Consider the following 22,155-nt stretch of genomic DNA (forward strand, 5'->3'; position numbering starts at 1 on the left):
CACTACCAGGAGTGACCAGGAATAATGGTCACAAGCTGGCAGAGGGTAGATTTAGGCTAGATATCAGGAGGCGCTACTTCACTGTCAGGGTGGCTAGGATCTGGAACCAGCTTCCAAGAGAAGTGTGCTGGCTCCTACCCTGGGGGTCTTGTAAGAGGAGGCTAGATGTATACCTTGCTGACGTCGTTTGACCCCAGTACTCTTTCCTGCCACGGCAGGGGGTCAGACTCGATGATCTGCTCAGGTCCCTTCCGACCCTAGAAACTATGAAACTACATCAGTTTTAAAAAATAAATACACTTGCAAAACTCCTGTCTTTTATAGATCATTTAATAAAATGTTGTTTTTATGTAATGTAGGGAAGCATAAAGCCAAGACTACAAAATGGAGTAATTTAACAGGAAATGTAACATGTCACTTATTCCAGGAATTTGAAATGTGACAGAGTTGCAAAGAGTTATTTTGGAAGGTTTTTCTTTTTAATCTCTTTAATAGAAACAGTAGCATTAAATCAGATATCCTTCTGTTCATATATTGATAAATACTAGCATATGTTTTATTAAAATTGCAATTGTCCGCAGTCCTCATTTATATATGTTCCAACACTTAAGTAACCCAATATCTCTATTTTTGTGTCTCAGCATGATGTATCACAGACTTTGCTCAAAGCAACCCTGGACAGTGTGGTTGAAGAGTGTGTCAGCTTTGTCGGAGTTGATATTAACATCTGCTCAGAAATACTATTAAGGTGAGTCAAATACTTTCCTATTCCAGTAATTACATGGCTCTGGATCATAGAGTCTCTGTTTAGTCTGCCATCTGACTCAAACTCAGCTGGAGCAAACGGGTCTTGTATTAAACTTCCAATTACATGAAAATGACATATTAAGACAGTGTTTTACTGGGATATTGAGAGCCAGGTTTTTGAAAGGGATGTGGTTTGCAAGGTAAAATCATTCTTCAAAGAAAAACAAATATTTTTAAAGTAATAATCCATCACATAAAACAAATACCACAATAAAAATATAATATGGTGAAATTAATTTGTACATTTATGTTACAAGAGAAGGGATTTCCACATGTTTGTTCTGTATGTCAGACAGTATTTTTATGGATGCTAGCAAGTAGAAAAACATTTTGGGACAATACTTTATGAAACAGGTCCCTTTTACACATTGAATTTACGAATGGTTTTACTAGCTCCCTAGTTGGTTTTTGTGAAAATGCATTTGAAAAAATCATCTAATTTATTGAAGAAAACAATTCAACCAATTGATCTAATGGATGACTGGAAAAGCAAATGTTAGAAGTCGGAATAGGATCAAATCTTATGCCTATTGGAATCAATATTGGAATTAATAATTAAGCTCCCACTGACTTTAATAGGAGGAAGTCATGGCTATGTAAAGACATTCTGTTTTTACCATTCAGTTTCTCCTGGTAGAAAGCACAGTTGGGCAGAAAGTCAAGCTTTTTCTCCCAGACCAAAAATGGCCACTCCACAAGGAAAATTAATTTTTCATGGGAACCACCATGATTTAAATCACTTCTGGGAGAGTTTCTGGGGCAGGTGTGGTGAGTCTTTCCTGCTGCCCTGGGAACCATGAGGAGTGGACCACACTACTTCCCCTACCTTCCCCAAACTAGGTTCCCCCTGGTCTCAGGATGGCAGGGGGCAGGGGTGGCTGCAGACTGAACATCTAAACTGCTCCCTCTCCCAAAAGAATTTCTACCCATGGAAATTTTTGAGAATGAACATCTGTTCATGGCCCATGCCTATAATTTTTTCAGTGCAAATTATTGTAGATATGAAAGCAGTCCATATACCCACTTCTTTTCTTCACCCTGATTGCTTTTTTTTTTAACAGAGTTCTTTTTAGTACATTTCTTCACTTACACTTGGCTCTTTTTTTGCATCTGCTTTTCTTTTCCTTTGTTCCTTTTCTAAATGTTTTGATGCTTGCCTTCTTTGCTGTCCTTCTTGCCCTCTTTCCTGTTCAGCTCATTTGCTAGAGAAATAGTAGTTCTATACTGTTTGATTGATTGAGTTATATTCTGCAATTCCTGCTGCTAAATTGAATTGACTAGGATTTTCACAGTTCCGAACAATTTCACTCAGTTGCAGGTCCTGTGGATAAAATTTATCTGGGCAGGTGGTGAGTTAAGGGGTGCTGCTTGCTGCTGCTACTGTTGCTGATGATGATAATGTGTTTTCCTCAGCCTAAATTTTAAGTAACAGTGTATCCCAGGAGTAGGCAGTCCCTGGCACATGTGCCAGTGCGTGACATACAAAGGCATTTTGCTTGGCATGTGTGCCTTGGGGCTGACATCATGAAAGAGGCTGGGGCTTTGCTGCCACAACAAGGATCAGGCCCCTCACAGCTCTCCCACCCCCTGCCCCTGGCATGCCAACTTCTTACAAGTCAAGGTTGCACATGTTTTTGCCACCCCACCCAAAAACGTTGCTGACCCCCAGTGTATACAGTCTGGATGACTGTCAGCATTGCTCATCCTTTATGTTGTCTTATATGTTAAATACACTTATTACCTCTTTGCAGGCATTAGAGATTAGATATCTTTTCTGACCTGGAAAGAACAATTGAAATTTTGTAAGCTGTGTAGTTCAGTCATCTACTTTTCAATATTTCTAAAGAAATATTTAGAGAAATTTCTGTCTTTAGCTGCTAATATCTTTATTTGTACATTTGTTATATTTTAGGTTCTCCATTTAGTTTTGAATTGTACTGCTTCAGTTTCTCTGGGTGTTCTGCCTAGTTCCAGATCAAGCTATTTTGCCAGTTCTTGGCAGTTTTTTAGAACTAGGGTCAGTGTCATTTCATGAACATTGTTCTCATATCTTGTGCTTAGAACCTGGATTTCGAGTTAGTCCTGATCCTGTAAAACAGACCCTACAGGGACCTGTTAACTTCTGTGGATCCTTTTACAAAATGAAGGAAAGGTGTCCTCTTTCCAGAATTTTGGCTTTTGGCATAACAGCATATTTATAAAATGTTCATTCATATTGTATGTACATATTTCTGTACAGCATTTCTGGAACTCTTTGCATTATTTCAATACACAGTTTTGCTCATCGTTTTGTAATCGTCACATATTTTGAAAACTTTATTTCTTAGACATATTGCAGGACTGAATGCTAATAGGGCTAAGAATATAATTGAATGGCGAGAGAAGAATGGACCATTTATAAATCGGGAGCAGCTAAAGGAAGTTAAAGGACTGGGTCCAAAAACCTTTCAACAGTGTGCTGGCTTCATCAGGTTTAACCAAGAGTACATAAAAGCCTTTTGCAGGTAATTATTAAAGTGTGAAATGTTTTGGAAAAATAATGTAGCAATGGGGTACAGTTATTTCTTTACCACAGTGTTTGGTGCCTGCGTTGAGATGAGGAGAATCCTTTAGCTCTTGTGACCTATGTAAAAAGACATGGGATAATCTTACCTGAAGCAGTGGATGGGACTAGACGACCTCTGCAGGGCCTTTTCAGCCCTAATTTTGTATTGTTCTAAGTCCATTCCTTCTCAAGACAGCAACTGTGGTGAGCTGTCTTATTAAATTAGTATGATTTGTTCATTAGGGCTAGGGGCGTGTGAAATATGCCCTATTTGATTCAGATTCAGCCCGAATCAGGGACTGTACTTCGATTTGTTGATTCGAGTCACTGTCCCTGATTCCATTCGGCCTAATCAGAGTCTGAAGATTTGGAGAATCAGTGATTCAGCCATAGACACAGCTTTAAACGTTTTTCTACATGCCCTCAAATCAGAGGATTCCAATTTGGAGAAATTAAGGGGTCTCCTGATTTGATTCAGATTTGGAGAATCGGCCACTAAATTGGGCCAAATCTCCGCTGAACTGAATAAGTGACTGAATCTTTGCACAGCCCTAATTAGGGCCCAAAGTCAGAACCCCCTTGTTTTGTCAGTAACTCACTGAGTGACTTTGGGTATACCATCATAGAAGATTCACGTTGGAAGGGACCTGGAGGGTTCCTGAGTCTACCCCCTCCGTATGTGCAGGGTACATATTCCTAAATCAGCCTAGGCAATTGGTTATCTGACTTCTTGAAAGCCTCCAATAAAGGAGATGCCACTAATGGTTTGGGCAGATTGTTCTATTGTCCCATGGTTCTGATAACAGGTAAATTTCTTTAACCTCTCAGTGCCTCAGTTTCTCCATCTGTAAATATATTAATGCCCTAAAGGCATGTGTTTAATGCATAATTCATTGTTTGTGCATTATTTTAATATACTGGATGTTAGGTATTCTAGTCATGTGTAGTAATAGTAGGTAATCAAGGAATGCATAATCTTATGGTAATGGGTGTTGTTCTGCTATGAACTATGTGTTTCTCTTTGATTTTTTTTTACAGCAGTCAGCAAAAAGAGCTTGTAGCAAAAGGCCATGCAGGTGTTCAAATCACAAATGTGAAGCAAGGCAAGAAAAGAAGCAAACCAACAACAAATGCGATGCTACAGCCAAATCCTTTGGACCAAACTTGCATCCACCCGGAATCATACAACATTGCAATGAGGTAAGGAGTTGGGAGAGTTTCTGAATGCTTCACAAAGTTAGTCTTGAAAATGTAAGTGGTGATTTGTTTTGTTTTGGGTTGTTGTTTTTTTTGGGGGGTGGGGTTTAAAACTACTACAACTTCTGGAGACTGGAAGTTTGAATGTATGTGTATGAGAAGGAGAGAGAAAGAGAACCTAATGATCTTTCTCACACTTCTGCAAAAGAGAGGCTCACTTCAGAAGTTCTCAAGTAAATAGTGTTTGGAATATATTGTTGCCTATGCCTATATATGGTTCCCTATTTTAGGGTTTTCTGTTGTATTTTCAGAAAGTTTAAATATTTTACTTTCATAGTTTTATTTCAGTGAGGAAGATAAGTATTGTAAAGTTTGCATGTACCATACTCTATACTTCCACGTTTAAGGCCCCAGGCAGATGTTACTCTTAAAATGCAATTAATTAGTTAGTCATGTCCTAAAGTGTAGACTAGCCACACTTTCAGGAGATTAATGGTGAAATAAAACAGAAAACCAGCCACAAAGTTATTATGCAAAATAGCTAATTTGCCACAAACCATGTGTAATAACTTTGTGGCTGATTTCCATCCTACCTTGTGGCAGGGTGGATACTGGGTTTTCCAACAGGCCCTAGTGTGGTCCCTACCAGCCAACTGTCAGCTGCACTGGCCAACCCTGTCCTCTTTCGATCCTGCTGACAATCAGCTGGTCAGGGCTCAAGCCCTGGGGTGGTCCTGATTTGCTGATGAACTGATCATCAGCAGGATTGGGGCCACCCTGAGATCACAATCCCCAGGATTGGGGCCACCCTGGGATCACAGTCTTCCTGCACTGACAAATATAGCATGATTGGATTCTGATCTGAGATTCCAAAATTGTTCCTTCTGTCTTGTGTGTGTAGCATGGCAAGAGAGTAATTGTTAGGAACACAGATCAGATCCCATTGCACCTTCAAATGAATGCCAGTCAGGGGCCTAAAGGATCATGTACCCTAATACTGTAGCTTTAGTATTTTGTGTATTAAAATCCCAGTATGTTTCTTCTCATCATTCCTCTCACTTATTCCTTCTACAGTGATGCCCTTTCAACATCTTGCTATAACTCTGAGCCCCTTTCTTCTGTTTCCCCCCCCCCCTTCTGTTTTATTTCTTTTCCCCATTACATGTAAATTTCCCCTGCCATGTCACTATTTATTGTTAGGAGTAAGTAGCAAATTCTTTTTCTGCAAATATGCATAAGTTAAACTGCTTGTTTCTACAGCTGGATTTAGTAGAGGCACCTGGCAAATGCCTTTGGATGTTTCCAACTCTGCCCAGCTTTGCCTGGCATTCAGTTAATTTCAGCAGAATTCATAGCACCTTAGCTTTGCAAACACATAGAAGGGGCAGAAGTGAATGGTTTTTATGCACCTGTGGTTTGTTAGTAAGGAGTTCTTTCTCAGAGAAGCTGTTCAAAATGTTTTTAAAATGCTGTAATATCTAGTTCCAGGTAGTTGTAACCTATTGGGCAAAGCAGACAAACTAAATAAGTATCTAGATAATATTGCTGATTGTTATTACTGCCATTTGGTTTTTGAATAAAGAGGTCATTTACTCTTAAAAGCAGAGTTTAAACATATGCTTGGTACTAAATGTTGCTGTTAGCAAATTAACTTAGTTATGTTATTTTGTCAGCTAGTGTCACCATTCTAACCATTAGTGATTTCTTTTCCAAATAAAAGTTTTTTTATTGATAAAAATAGTGCAACAAAGTATGTTGTTGCATGTATATATAAGTGTGTGTGTCTTTATGCTTAAGCATTTAAGATTATGTTCTTATTTTTGCCAGGTGATAATTAAGATGTCTATAAGTTCCCAAGTATATGAACACTGTGGCAGTTTTAGTATGTGACCTTTGGCTGAGAGGAAAATATTTTTTTCATGTAGGTCACCAGAAAGTAATTAGGAGCCCATGTGTTCCTCTCTCTTCGGGGGCAAAACAGCTGGTAAATGCTAGCTTAAGATGTGATCTTCTCTATCATCACCCTATGGTTGAAATTGGACTCTACCTCTCCTTTTGAGAAAACATTATCTCCTACCATAAACTAATGCTTATTTATTTTTTCAAGTGATTTGTGGTGAACAGGTTCTTTTCTTAATCTCTCCTGAAGTTAATTTCAGTCATAGTTAAATGTTTTAGGGTTCCTGTGAGCTCTTTGCAGTCACTGTATTGAGAGAACCAAGTTTTTGCTTCCCTTGAGTTAGTAAGTGTGATGCTTACATTCAGCGAGTAAATAAAAATGTTTAAAGCTCAAGCATTTAGACTACTGGTTTATGCTCCATACTTAAAAGGAACATCGTTAACTTGTTGAATAGCTACTTTACATTGCTGTCACACTTTTTACAAGAGGGCTGCATACTGTTGCACAATACAAAGCCTGTTGAGCCCACAAGTGTTCTTGCATTTCTCCATTTTCTCTTCCTGTGCCTTTAAGAGATTCCCTACATCCTCCTACCCCCTTTCCCTTATACAGTCTGTCCGTATTCCTCCATGCCAGTTCACTGTATGCATTCCTTTTGTCTCCATTTTCCTAAATGTTTCCTCCCTTCCTCCATACAAAAAACTTCACGTGAACCCTGTGCTCCCATATTAGTGCATGTTCGTCCTGGTCCTCAACACGGAATGTGTTTAAACTACCATTTCCCTCATCACTTCCCATTCTTTTCTTTTTCAGGGTATTAGTCTCCTTAACCGTACTGGGGAAAATTATTAGACCTGAGACTGGGGGATATTGTTATACCCCCAGAATTTGCTAATGGGTGCAAAAAATTAGTCTTTGATCGACAAATAATTGCAGAGGTGGCTGAAACTGCTGCCTCTGCAAAACCAGATGCCAGGGGGTCCATATGCCCCCCATTTTCCTCTTTCAGTTGTTCCCATTTAGTAATGCCCAGAACGTTGCCTGACATTTTGTAATTGATAAGATGTTATGTTCCAAAAATGTTATATTACAGACTGATTAGAGAAATGCCCATCAAGTTGAGTAAATCTTGCTTTGCTTAATCAATAAGAAAATTCCAGTGTTTTTTGGAAATATTTAAGTGTTACATGTTAAGAAAAATAAAAGTTTTAAAATGTAATACTGTACATTGCTAAAACTCTGACTTACTATTCAACATTACTGTTGATGTTCAGTTTTGCCTTCCATTTGATGTGGATAACAGAAAGTGACTGGTCATATTCACTTTTTTTTATAATCCATCTCACTTTCCAGTTTTCATACACTAGGAAGAAAATTCAGTTCCACGTCACTTAGAGAGAGAGAGAGAAAGGATTGCCTCACCAAAGACAGAAATTCAGTCATTTACTGATGAAACAGAATGGCATTTTAACATTATGTAATATTGTCACACAAAAAAGCAACACAAAAATGAAAAATACAGCCCTTATTCTTATGTTCTCTGATTTAACAAAGGTCCTTTATGCTGCTGTAGCAGCATAAGTTGCCTTTAAGATGGGTGTAGAGTACTGTGTAGGAAACTTAGTATAAATGAGAATCTGGGCTGCCATATCCAATTTAAATTCCAGAGGGAATTTTAGTAGACAGGATACATTGCCTGATTTGGAATTTGGCCAGGAACTGAGGGTTAGCACCTCTTATAAAAAGTGTTATGGAATCTTTAATGAACGCAAGTTTTAGGCCGTTTCACTCACTTGGTTAGAGCATGGTGTTAATAACAATACCACAGTTGCAGGTTCGATCACTGTTTGGGCTGGATGATCTCTTTAAGTCCTTTCCAGCCTTACTTCTGTATGAAAGAATCAGAAGATAGTATTTCAATCTGAGTTACTAGTTTATCAGTGATTTAGAGGGAAGACTGCCACCTGCTGAATCACCAGCACCATTTCATGCAGCCTGGAAGAGATCCCTTATCTGTGTGTTTAACCTTTTTAGCTTTTGCAGGTTTTGAAGTTATCCCAGAAGGTTGATATGGATGCAAACCATGCTATATTTTATATTTGCATAGTCTTTGTCTACTGCAGCAAGTAATTTTTTTAGAAGAATCATTATCTGTCCATTATATTACTGAGCATTTTGGCTTCTCAAAGTGAAACTTTGGTAGAAATATTTACAAGCAAGTTAATGTATTGTTCCCCCTGGTTTCCTGTTTGGTTTGTGACCAGCTTTTAATACTAAGTTGACTAGCCAGCACCTTTGATATTCAGTAGCTGGCTGTCACATATTACAGTAAGTGGCATTTCCAAAGGTTTCACTCTGTTTACCAGCATTGTAAACAGCTGGTAGATGCATGGATTTGAGAGAAAAAATTAGGTATGTTCTGCAGTAAACTGATTAAGACCAAGAAATGTAATGCAGGATTTAACACATCATTCACCTAAAGAAAGAGTGTAAAGTGAATTTCCTGCTTTCAGACCATTAACACCACTATTTGATATTGGTTAGAAACTTCCTTTTTTCTTCATCGGAATTTCCAGGGATTATAAATAAAATTTCCCTTAAAAAGTACATAAACTGTGAAGTTTAGCAGAGTTCATGACAAAACTCTTCCAGGCTTCAAATATGTTGTTAAAAGGTAGGTTAAAAATAAAATTATGCCAGTACTTCATACTTTAACACTGGATAAGAACACAGGTTTGATCCAAAGCCCATAATGTTAACAGAGATATTTTCACTGGGTTAGGGTGGGTATTGGTAACATTTAAAGGTATAAATCCTTGTTGCTGAATATGTGTTCATGGGAAACCAATGGAAGGAGAATGGGCCAGATCTGCTTTCATTGGTTGTTTCATTCTGAAAACTGAAATTAATTTCAGAGTAACCATTTTTCTCTAGTAGCATTACATAAGGACTTTTTTTTTAATGCACATGGTATCAGTCTTGCCTTTTGTATAATAGATTTCAAGAAAAATAGGTGTGGTCCAATGCATCAAAATCATTATTAGTGGGAGTATTTATTACAGAATTATTCAAAATGTGCTGTGCACTGCTTGTATAAATGTGTCCTGGACAGGTTTTGTCCCTTCTTGCATGACCTTTTTTAAAATTCTGTTAGATTAAAAGTTTTCATGTGAAATAAAGTTTATTTTTAAAGAAAACAACCCAGTAATCTGTATCCACCATTCCTATCCAAAGGACTCAAAGGCACTGGTCCACCTTACAGATTTATGACATGCAAAATTATCAGTTTTTTTAAAACAATGTTTTTGAGCAGTAGAAGTCCATCAAAGTTTGAAACTGCTAATTTTATTTATTTTTTTCTAAACTGTTAGCAGTTTCAAAAAACGGTTTAAAAATTGGTCCCAAGTGGGACTTTGATTGCCAAGCTTCAGGCTGGAGCCAATTTTTATGGCCAAATTATAAACCCCCTGAAAAATAGGGGGTTTTATACTGGAAATGGTGATGTAATCTTTACTGTCACAGCACAAATGCTGTTGGTATAATTGATTTATGGCATTTAGTCATTTTAACTCAAAATCTGTACAATTCCTACAAAATAATTGGAAAACATTTTACTGATGATTTAATATGATGTGCAGATGATCAAACAATTTTCTGTTCCTGATTTCCACACTGTCCAAACCTGACTTTATGATGCATTCTGATCAAGCATAAGAACATGTTCAAATATTCTACATCCAAAAAGGGCCTGCTAAATCTTAAAAGCCAAAGGAATTTCTGCATAAGCACTTTGTAGGGAGCATGTTTTCCTGCAAAGTTGGGACAGTTCTAAGTTTCTGAAAAGTCTGTATGTGAAAACCAGCTTATAGTGGCAAATCCACCTCTATACAATTAATACAGCATGTAGAAAGTATCCAGTTTCTGAGTATATATTGTAAAAGAGCTGTCAGGAAAACCAAGGAAACATTTAGGAAATCCTCAGAACCAGGTTACAGTCAGATGCTCATAAACTGAGAGTTTAGTAGAAAAGGACGGCATTTCTCTTTGTTGTATCAGTCGGGTTGGTGCAGTTGGCTTAGTATCACTAAATCAAAATATTCAGCAAAAAATAAATCCTGCAGCAATATTAATAAAGGATGACAACCATCATGCATATATGATGCACGTGAATTGCAACATCTGGCATGCAGGTTATATTTCAGTGAGTCTGACATTTTAGGAATCTTGTGCCACTGTTTATAAAAGGGATTTAAAGACATGTTCAGCATTGTGCAGGTCTGAATCTCCTGCAGATTACACAGTTGCAAGACCTTGTTTTATACAAGGTGATGCTACTTACTGTGGTTGGCAACACAGAGAGGCATTTTTGATCCACTTACAAGAGTGTATCTTAAACTGGAGATCCAGGCCACAACTATACTTTGTGTATTTGTCATGCTTTTTGTTCTCAGCATTTGGGTTTTGATTCAACCAAGTGCTTAAATACAGGCTTAAATCTCATTGAAATCAGGTGTTCAAAAGTTAAACTGTGTTGTAATCTGGTCTCATCTCAGTGGTGTTTTAGATTTTCAAGATTTTAGAATATCTCTGCCAGTGGCTGTTAGAACAACAGAATCGGCAGTTGATGGGCAATATTCCAGCTGTTCTATTGAGGGATTGTAACAGGTAACTCAATTTTATGCCCTAAAGAGCCAGCTCTGAAGACAGGAGTTGTAAATTATAATTCCCTGGGAAATGGTGAAGGAGAACTGCTGTTCTGGAAAAGAGCTAGTGTTCACTTATGCCATTCAGGACTTGCATATGTATTGTTCCTTCAGTTATCAGCATTCATCCTTGGGATACTCATTCCATTCTTAAGAAACCCAAACGGTTGCTTAGAGTTTCAGGGAAGGAGTCAAAATTCACTTATTTGGTATCTTGTTGTCCCAGGATGTATTGCTATTCAGGAAAGAGCTTCCATGTCTAGTAGAACTTTCTGCTAGAATTTCTATTTCGTTTTGCATATTCAAAATGAGTTGGCCAGTCTTGTAGCTTCCAAGCCTTGTTGTAACAGTACTTCTTACATGTTTAGTTTGCTGTGGAAGTACCGCCCTGTCTACTTAAGCAAAAATCTTTGATGAGTATTGCAGCTCTACCAGTTTATGCCCTGAATTTGTGCCCTGGCTATTTAAGGAAAAAAATTGTCTTTTTATTTTTTCAGTATGAGTCTTTGGGTTAAGTAGTGTAAGTAGTACCCTGTGCAGCAGATCTTTCAGAGGAGTCAGTCTGTTATGTTTTAGAACTTTAAAATGAACTTACATGCCAACAGAGTGTTTACATCAATGTGCTTGAGTACCGCTGATATCAACAGGCATACTCTAGACTAGAGCAGGGCTGTCTAGCTTCTAAGTAGACATGGGCTGGGGGCCACATTAGGGTGGACCAGGGCCCCCCCAGGCCACACGTGTGCATACACTCCCCCACTGCAGTGTATAACCATACATGCCCCTTCTTCCCCACACTTGCACTATGTGCCTGCCTCACCCTATCTTCTGGAGTGGGGGGGCAGGCAGGCTGGAGAAGCCAGAGGAAGGAGAGGAGAGAGCCTGAAGTTGCTGCAGGGAGTGGCAGCTGGGCAGGATTTTAGGAGCTGCAACTTAAGCCCTGCATGCGGCCTACAGGCCGGCAGTTGGATAACCCTGATCTAGAGCCAGTGCTTTCAAATACATAGCAGCTTGAATGTTAGGAAGTCCTTGATTAGGCACCTAAATAAGTGTCTTGATTTTTCAGGGGTACTGAGCTCCCAGCAGGGACCCAAATGACAGCAGGTCAGTAAAATGCTTGCCCACTTACACTGTTAAACACAATGGGAAACACTGGATGTTTTGCAGTTCAGTGGGAGGAAAGAAAGAAGTCTATAATTTAGGTGCCTAAAACGTCATTCAGTTGCCCCATGTTAAAGAACTTTTTTTTTAAATGTTGACCTTCATGAATGGAAGGTCAAAATAGGAACCTTAAACATTAAGAGCATTTGGTGAAGCAATGTAAAATATCTGCTTTTGGTAAGAGTGATTGTGGGTGTCTGTGTACATGCACAATGAGATAGATAGATATATCTCTCACACTGAGATGTATATCACGTGTGTGCGTATAGTGTGTGTATGTGCATATATTACAAGTTTCGGAGGGTTGGGCTATTTTGTCACTCAGTGGTTATATTATCTTTATCATTGCAATATCATAACTGGAGGCAGTTAAAAAAAGATTATTAAATTTTGAAAAATATCAGTCATCTCTAAAAACAGATAAAAAGGAGATAACATTTTGAAGAAAAAAAATTATTTTTTTGTGAAAATATTTTCTATAGCTCTAGTAGCAACCATAGCTTTTAAGATAACTAATTACAACTAATTAAATACATGACTGAGTTGTTCTGACTTTTTTAATATCATGATTTATGTAACTGATTCTCAAAAAATACATATGTAAAGCAATGTTTTACTTCCTATAATTGATCTGTCATATAGTTAACTTTATATTTATCTGGTTATATGCTAAAGCAGAAGTGTATAGTACCCACAAAACAAACACAGTGTAATAAGTCCTTGTATTTGTTTTTTTTTGTTTTTTGAATCCTATAAAGTAACTCTGAACTATAATGATAATGTAGTAATAAAGTATATAACTGAGAGAGAATTCTACATATGTGTTACAATTTGTTAAATATTCATACCTGTTTATTAAATAGACAAAGATACATAAAAATTAGTTCTGGATCCACCTACCAAGTAGTTTAGATTAGTACACAAACATCATATGACATTTACATAATACAAGATAGTAGTTAAAAATTACTTGACATTAATCTCGTTAGTGAAAGCAGCACTAAAATAGTCTCCAAGTTGCTTTATAAAAGTTTTTTACTTCAGTATATTACTAGATATTTAAATCTGTTTGCCCACAAAATTTAACTGTATTTGGTACTGTCAGATATGCACATTTCATCTAACAAAGCACATACTAATGCAAAGTTGTTTTGTTTTTAAAGTGATTATATTGCATTACCATTAATTCATGTGTGCACTGTGACAAGATGTAATGGCGTATCATGTTGCTTTAATGTAATGAACCTAGTGCTCTTAGCTCTTAAGTCGTGTTGCTGGAAATGATTACATAAAACAAGAATGACTATGTCTAAAGCCCTTTCATAGCTTGAGAACTACTGTGCATCATAAAGAAGCTTCTATTTATTCGAAACCTTTTTTTTAAATGCATTCATGTCTCCGTAGAAATATCCGGTCCTTTTTGTGATGAACTTTGCATTCTGCTCAGAAATTTGCATTATCTTTAAAAGCTGCAAGGTCTGTGCTATAATCTTGTGCAGATGTGTAAGTTAAGTGAACATGATGTGCTTATTTGTTACATTTATGCTAACTTTTCTTTCTTTATCTGAGTAAGATGGATGAAATTATGTATTAAATAAAAACATCAGTGACTTAGCCTGTGACCATTTTATGTAGGTTCTGTAACATCCCAAGGGCTGCAAATGAAAGCTTGCTATATAACTTTTTGTTTAGTCTGTGCTAAAACTCTTCCCTTTGGAAGCTTTACCTGAATTGGCATTCCTTCATAGGAAAGGATTCACATAAACTGAAAAAATCAATATCTGGCAAAAGGGAAGGAGGTAGCATAGCTTACTTTTATGACTGACCAAAATTATGAAAAATAGTTTCCTCTTCAACATTTCAGTTTTTGTTTAACTCTTTTTATACTGCTTAGTTTGTTACAGCGAGATGGTATTTTCTATTAACCTTTGTATTTAATTGCTAATTACAATTTGTTATCTTTCTCTGTATATACACAAGAAAATACTTACAAGCCAGATTCTTCATTATGGCTTGTGTAACTGCTTTCCTATATTCATGTCACTAGCAGTCAGTTTAAAAAAACCTGTTAAAATTGTTGTTTCAAGGATTGTATTATCCAGATTAATTAACACAGCTAAAATCAAAATAAGTAAGAGAGAAGTGTGTTTATTTTCTAACCTTACCATATCCTTACTATTTTGACCATTTTTTAACCTTACAGTAACCCTAAGAAAGTTTTTGCTAAATAAGAAAGCATTTAACTTTGTTCTTAGCAATGACATTTAAAAATAGAGATGATCAATATAATGCATTACCACCAATCCGGAGCTTTGTGCTTTATATTGATTTTTGTTCTAAGTGCCCTCAAGGCATACTGGCCTGAGTGAAAAATGATATATGAAATATGTAAGCTGATTAAACAGTCTCTCTAAAAATGTATGTCTAATTCCCCAGAAATATCTTTTCTATAGAAATATTTTAGCGTGCTTTTTTTTTCACCAAGACCTGAATGTGAGAATTTCTGAAAGAGGGTTTTTTTTATTGGATTAATTAATGCTGTGTTCATTTTCTGCTGTTGACAATTTTTATACTACTACTGAGATTTTATTTCTGTCATAGCTGCCTACATTAGGAGCTGTTAGTGAAAACAACTTATAAAAGATAAATACCTCTTAAAAATCCATTCAAGAAGGTACTTAGCAAAGCTGATACTTAGTGTTAAGAACACAAGTAGTGCCATTGAAGTGAGACTGTTCATCTGCTAAAAACTGGGCACTTTCCTGTGTTAGAAGTATATTGTTGTCTTTGACAATAACAGAATTGAATTGGTCAGGTAACTATGATGGGTATCCTCCTATCCTTAGACATATGAGTAATCCTGTTCATACAAGTAATCCATTCTCTTTAATGGGATTCCATAAACAAAAATTACTTGTGTGAATAACTGAAAAGATTAGGAAGGAGTCACTAGTCCTTGCATTGTGTCCTATTTTTTTGTTCGCTGTTTTTCTTCCCTGAAATCCACAAACAATACAGTGCATACTGATTACATTATCCACACAGTTGAAAGTTCTGTACGTCATTTTTTGTGCCTCTGTGAGCGTTCCATGTGGTTACATTTATTACCAGTGAAACACCCTGTTACCGATTTACAACATGAACGCACTTCTATGAAATTCTAATGGTGAAAAAAATATTACTTGGAGGTACTCGAGATGAATTTCCATTTGTGGTAAAATAAAGCCAGGCGCATGAAGGTCAGCAAGCTTGTTTATAGGCCTACTCAGTAAAGCATATATTATTTAGAATGGTGAGTCAGGAGGCTCGCTGTTTGTAAGGATTGTCATGTTACATCTGCCATGTCAGTCAAAGCTCAGACAGCTGTTGCCTGTCACTAGCATTCTGGTGTGGCATTGTCCATCTATCAACACTTACAGTCAGCAGCTCCTGCTTAGCTGTGCTCTGAAGAGCATGCTTCCCAGACCTACAGACATTTTCAGTACCATCCTTACAGATGCTTCAAAAAGTCTTTTCCTGTAGAGGAGGAAATTGTGCGTGTTATTTGGATAGTCCTTTCTTGGCTTGTAGCCTGTAGATTAGGTGAATTTATTAGTCTACCACCAGTATTTATTTAACTTAATTAGTTTTAAAATAAATGGGTTCACAGAAATAATGATATATTTAAATTTGTTTTGATATTTACATTTTTATTTGATGGTTATATCTGACGAGCCAAAAAGTCTTTAAAAATAGTTAAGTAACAGCAAAACTTGAAATCTGTTCAATTAAGAAAAAAATGTAAGGAGTCTTCCAGGCCAGTGCCTGCCCCTCAGACTTTTTGCCAGCTTTCTGTGGTTGTATTGTCATACGTTCATTGTTTTAAAAACAATTTCTGTACCCTGATACTGTGTAATACACTCTGGCTATAAAAGGGAAATACTTAAACTGCTGTCAGATGTAAAAGGAAAGTGAAGAGCAGAACATTTTTTATATCTAATCTTTTTCATTTGCAGCAATCTTATGTGCTGAAGTCTTGTGACAAAAAACTGGACAGGATTGATTAATTTACACTACTCTCTTAAGCCAATTTTGTGATGCAAGGAGCATTATTTTAACAGATAAAGTACCCCTTAACCAAAGACGGGTGAACTATTTGAGTTAACTATACATTTGTTCTCATTTTCTGAAAAGAAAAATAAGTTATTCCCATGATGAATATTAATTTATAATTTGTAACTCTATTCAGTAATTAGATCAAAACAAAAGCATGCCCCTTTTAAAACAAAAACAAAAGGAATATGATGAATTTTCTTTTTTAGCTGATAATTGTACCACAGAGAGACCATATATTTGGTTCCAAGGGGAGGGAGTCACTAGTTTGTCTTAATGGCTGAAAACTGGGTACAAAGGTAGATACAGTACAGTGGGAAGAGGACATGAATTATGTTGTCAAAAGAGACCCCTCAAGTAAAAGTAGCACAATATTTCTTGCCAAAGAAAATACTTGCCTCACTTTTGCCTTTAAGGCAGAGCACTGCGTCTGGAGCAGAATGGAGGTGAACGGCTTCAGGGGAATGCCAGAAGGCTTTCAATCTCTGGAAGCTTAGATGCTTACAACTCTCTGGTATTCAGTGGATGTACCTGTTTGCTCTACTCCCCTTTGTGCCGTGCAATATACTCCCACTTCTCTCATTAATTTAGAGGTGGCACAAGGTATGGGGCACATGGGGAAGAGTATAGAGAGAGCATTCCTCTTCAGTCATGCCTGGCTGCTGTGGAGAACATATGCAAGGTAAATGGAAAGTGTCTTGTGCCTTCCCATTATGTTGACATGCAACTTCATAAAGGACAGACTAACACTATATCTGTCAATTTTGATAAAGGTCATATTGGTATACCATACTATTCAATGGAATAAGTCTCTTACTGAATATCCAGATTCAGAGGTGCAACAAGCTCATTCAGTACAAGGGTTTGTAGGAGGAGGGGGGTGCAGGTTACTACAGTAGAGAGTGGTGGGAGAAGTGAAAGGAACGGAAGTCTGACCTACCAGGGTCTCTGCATACTCAAGGCAGCTGTAGCCTGCTATATGGTACAGACTCCCTGGGGTGGGATGGGGTGGGAGGAGCACAGTTCCACTCTTCCCCACCCCCAATTACACTGCTGGGTACAGGGCTGAACTGCCTGGCCCCTGTGGCTGGGCAATGCAGGGTGCTGCTGCTTTGGCAATGATTCCCAGCGGGATTCTTGTGCCCCCTCATAGTCAGCACTTGGGGCTGGTACCCCTCCTCCCCATCCCTTCCCCACTCCCAGTTACATCACTGTCCAAACTAGGTGGCATATGTTGCAGCTAGTTTTGAGAAGAGGACAGATTGCTCCATTTGAGAACTCAGCCTATTGAGTGGTGCCTCCTCGTTCTCACAATATTAATTTAAAAACATCTCATTTTGCAGTTGATTGACATTTAGCTATTGTTGCTGCTAAAGTAGATTTTGATGCATTTTAAGAAATAAGGTTGATTTTATTGACATCCAGGCTATTCTGTTATGCAGAGTGTACGTCTCATATTATATAAGTCAGTGCCCAGCAGCTTTGGTAAGGGTGGATTATTGAATATAATTATTCGTGCGACTAGAGTGTTGTCATGGATGGTTATAGCCAGGAAGGAGAGGCAAGATAAAAAAGGAGGAGGAGTTGCCATATATATAGTGGTGATGCACACATGTCCCAAGGTGCAGTATGAACTGGAATGTAGTCCCGTTGAAAGCATTTGGGTAAAAGTCAGGGAAGAGCTCATGGGTGTCAGCTGTAGGCCTATAAAGCAGGAGGAGATGAATGAGGCCTTCTTTAAACAACTGCCACAAGCTTCCAGATCACATGACTTGGTTCTCATGGGGACTTCAGTTATCAGGACAGCTGCTGGGAGGGAAACACAGCAGTGCACAACCAGCCCAGCAAATTCCTAGACCATGAGAGGGTAACTTTATTATACAGTTGGTAGGCAGGCCAGGTAGGAGGAAGTTCTTTTTGACCTACTGCTCAGAAACACAGGACTTGGTTGAGAATGTGAAGGTGAAAGTTAACTTAGGTGACAGTGACCACAACATGATAGAGTTCAAGGACACTTGTACACACGATGGGGTTTAGTCCCCTAAATTGAAACAGTGGGTTTTTAATTGCTAAAATTAAAAAAACAAACAAACAGCATTTCAATTTAGGGGCTTCCATCACTGATATGGTGAGGGGCCTGATTTCCAAACCCCCGCAGAGCCTGCTGGTGTCTCCTGTAGCCAGGGGGTGAGCTGCTGGGTGGCCAAGCAGCCCCTAGCTGCAGGGGCCCTGGTCCTTCCCTCCCTGGTGGTAGCACCCCCCGGGGCTTCCTGGGTAGTCAGCTAGCAGGCAGGTGCTGCCCAAAGAGTGCTGCCACCATGGAAGGAAGGTCCAGGGCCCCCCACAGCTCAGGGCCCACTGGTAGCTTGGCCCCTGGCAGAAGGCAATCTAGTTATGAATACAGAGAAGGCTTAAGTATTTAATGTCTTTTTTACTTCCATATTCACAAATAGGGGCAGCTCCCAGATGATGAGTGCAGTTAGGAGCAAGGATAGGAAGGAGACACAGCTTAGAGTTGTAGAAGAACATGTTAGGGACTACTTAGAGAAGCTAGATCAGGGGTGAGCAAAATACAGCAGAGGGACTTTATCTGGTCCATGGTGGGTCCTTCAGTCCTGCCTGGCCCACGTGTTAGCCTGCACCTGCTCCAGACTGGCCTACCCACACTGAGCAGTGGCAGCAACAATAGTGGCTGGGCAGAAGCTGCTGCTCAGTGTGGAGGAAAAGTGACCCCTCCCCTTTGCTGCTGCCAGGCCCTTCTTGCTGCAACCCTCTTGAGCCCATGCCCGGGGGGGAGTGAGGTGGAGGGGCCACTTTTCCTCCATGCTGAACAGCAGCTTCTGCCTGGCTACTGCCACTGTGCAACATGGGTGGGCGCATCTAGAGCAGGTGCAGGACGAGCCAGGGTCGGGACTGTGCACGTGGATTTTGGCTGGTTTGCTCTGGCCAGGGTAAGTCTGGAATGGTTGAGGGCTGGGCCAGAGTTGGAGCTGTGCGCTGTTGGCAGGGAGGAGCTGCAGGGCACCTGGGCTCCAGGCTGTTGTGGGCAGGATGGGTGGGGCAGCTCCCAGAACTGCTTATGTGGCTCTTGGGCCCAAATAATTGCCGGCCTCTGAGCTGGATGCTTTCAAGGTGGCAGGTCTGGGTATGATGCACCCTGGGGTACTGAAGGAATTGGCTGAAGTAGTTTCATAGCCATTAGCTATCCCCTTTGAGAACTCATGGAGATCAGGTTGGGTCTCAGATGTACATACATCTTTAAGAAAGGGAAAGAGGAATATCTTGGAAACAGTCTGACCTTGATACTTGGAAAACTCATGGAGCAGGTCCTCAAGGAATCTAAGCACCTAGAGAAGAATAAAATGATCAGGGACAGCCAGTGGGAATTCACCACTGATTTCTTGATTTCCTCCCATGGTAAAGGGACATGCTGTATCGATGTGGAGAGAGCAGTGGATGCTGGTATATTTGACTTTAACAATGCTTTTGACACTGTTTCATTAACAAGCTAAGGAAATACAGACTGGCAAAAATAAGTACATACTGTAAGATGGATCCATAACAACTTAGAGCAATAATATACTCAACAAGCAGTCATCAATGGCTAGTTGGCAGAAAGTATCAGGTAGAGTACTCTAGGGGTTTGCCATGAGTTCCATTTGTTTTAGTATCTTCATTAATGATTTGAATGCTGGGATCAAGTAAACACTTAGTAAATTTGCAGAAAACACCCAGTTGAGTAGAGTTGCAGATGCTCTGGAGAGTAGGGTTAGGATCCAGAATGACCTGGATAATCTGGAGAAATGGTATGCAATCAACCAGATGAGATTCAACAAAGACAAGTGCAAAATCCTGTACTTGGGATGTAGTAGTTGCATGTACAACTGCAGACTGGCATGACTGGCCAGGCTTCAGTACTAAGGAGACGTACTAAAGCGAAGGATTTAGAGGTTACAGTAGACTGTACAAGCCACCAGTGTGCTCTTGTTACCAAAAAAAAAAAAAAAAAGCTGACATTGTATTGGGTTGTAGTATCACTTGAAAATTGAGGAAAGTGATTCTTTCCCCCTGATTAGCACTAATAAGGCCTCACGTGGAGTACTATGTCCATTTTTGGACCCCACACTTCAAAAAGGATGTGAACAGTCTTGAAAGAATCCAAACAAAAATGAGTAGGTGTCTGGGAGGCAAAACTTACACAGAAAAGCTAAAAGAACTAGGGTTATTTACTGTATAGAGCTTCTGTTCTGAGCCTTTGTTTTCAGTCATTCTTAACCTTCTCCAGAAAGATACCTTTCAGGCTGAAACTACAAGTTTGGTCTTAGCCCAAAGGCAAATAGAAAAATGTTGAATGTCGGATTATATGCTTAGGAAATACATTTTTTAAAATGTATAAATGTAAATGTATTGTTTAAAAAACAATAAAGAAAGAAATAAAATGGGGAGGGGGTTTGGAGAAGAGGGGGTTGTGCCTGTGCCTCATCAAAAATAGGTGAAACTTAACTTTTGGCAAGCTTTCAGTCTTCACGGACAAATATTACAAATAACTCTATTGATTTTTATGGGGTTTCTCTCTCTCTAACTTGCAAGGTTTTTAACATTCACTGGAGGAAATCCAAATGATATAGGAAAACCTGACATGCAACAAAAAGTAAATTCAGTAATTCAAAAGGAAGGAACAGAAGGAGCAGCAAAAATGCTAAATACAACAGTACATACAATTCAGCTAATCATTGATGGCCTGACTCAGCCTGAAGGCTTTGACATCCGAACAGGTAAGGACCAAATGCCCTACCTTTGAAGGCAGTTGGGTTGTAATCTGAAATTAGATTCCTTTAGATCTCATTTTTTTCAGACTGCACGCTTTCTTCTTCTAAGATTTCAACGAATTTAGTGGATGTGGAGGCCAACTAACTCCCTCCCTTTATCCTATCTGAGAAAACTACTATAACACAGTGTTAGTCAGATAGTATTTGCCTGGTCAGTGATTAAGGAATGTGAATCCTGTATTAAATCAGGGCCTTTGAGCCAAAGGAAGGTGGGCTGTGTGGCTCTTAACAAATGAGACCATTTCAGTATGTTGACTCTGCACTGATTAAATATACTGTTGGCTTTTCATTATCAGAGAATAATGAGACCAAACTTAAACAGTAGTAATAAAGAAATATAGAGTAGTAATGTAACATACTGATTTATTGTCACACAGTGCCTTGAGAAAAGTTTAATTACAGTGCATGGTTCATGTCCCACTTCTGGTCAGATTTTTGCAGCAATGTAGAGCAGGTTTGGGGATGAGAATAATGAGAAAGGTGGAGGAGAGTAGTAGATCTTTTGATTAATGAACCTTATAGCTAAATGAACTCTATTCTCATACAATTGCAAGAGATAAAGCTAAGTCTAAAAAACGCACTTGTGATAAATTGTAGACTGGTGCTAAAAGAAAAATACACTTCACTAGTATAGGTTGTAACTGTGTTGGTCTAAAGACCTTGTCAGTCTATACACATCACTAAGTATTCATTACCTAATTACAGCTTTATGAATATATCCTACACTTGATCATGAAAACATATTTCTAATGTTATAGTACTTTATGATGGAGCAATCATGTCAGTTTTACAAACAAATGGAATATCTAGCAACAGACATACGATTTATTACTTAACAAAATATACAATAGTTCTTAATAGAGATATTAGAGGGTCCCGGGTAATGTGGGGCCCCTGCAGGACACGATGGGCAACTTAGTC

General features: G+C 38.7%; 1 protein-coding gene across 1 annotated transcript in view; it reads left to right on the forward strand.

The window, feature by feature from the left end:
• The window catches only part of SRBD1 (S1 RNA binding domain 1), a 207,194-nt gene that overhangs the window by 182,360 nt on the left and 2,679 nt on the right, over positions 1 to 22,155 (forward strand). The window contains exons 16-19 of the mRNA XM_019548564.1: positions 642 to 748; positions 3,135 to 3,311; positions 4,391 to 4,552; positions 20,996 to 21,180. Of these exons, the coding sequence (XP_019404109.1) occupies positions 642 to 748; positions 3,135 to 3,311; positions 4,391 to 4,552; positions 20,996 to 21,180 (631 nt within the window). The remainder of the gene's footprint in view (positions 1 to 641; positions 749 to 3,134; positions 3,312 to 4,390; positions 4,553 to 20,995; positions 21,181 to 22,155) is intronic.

The sequence above is a fragment of the Crocodylus porosus genome, unplaced genomic scaffold, assembly GCF_001723895.1.
Source record: "Crocodylus porosus isolate Cpor-Errol unplaced genomic scaffold, CroPor_comp1, whole genome shotgun sequence".
In the NCBI taxonomy this organism is placed as follows: Eukaryota; Metazoa; Chordata; order Crocodylia; family Crocodylidae; genus Crocodylus; species Crocodylus porosus.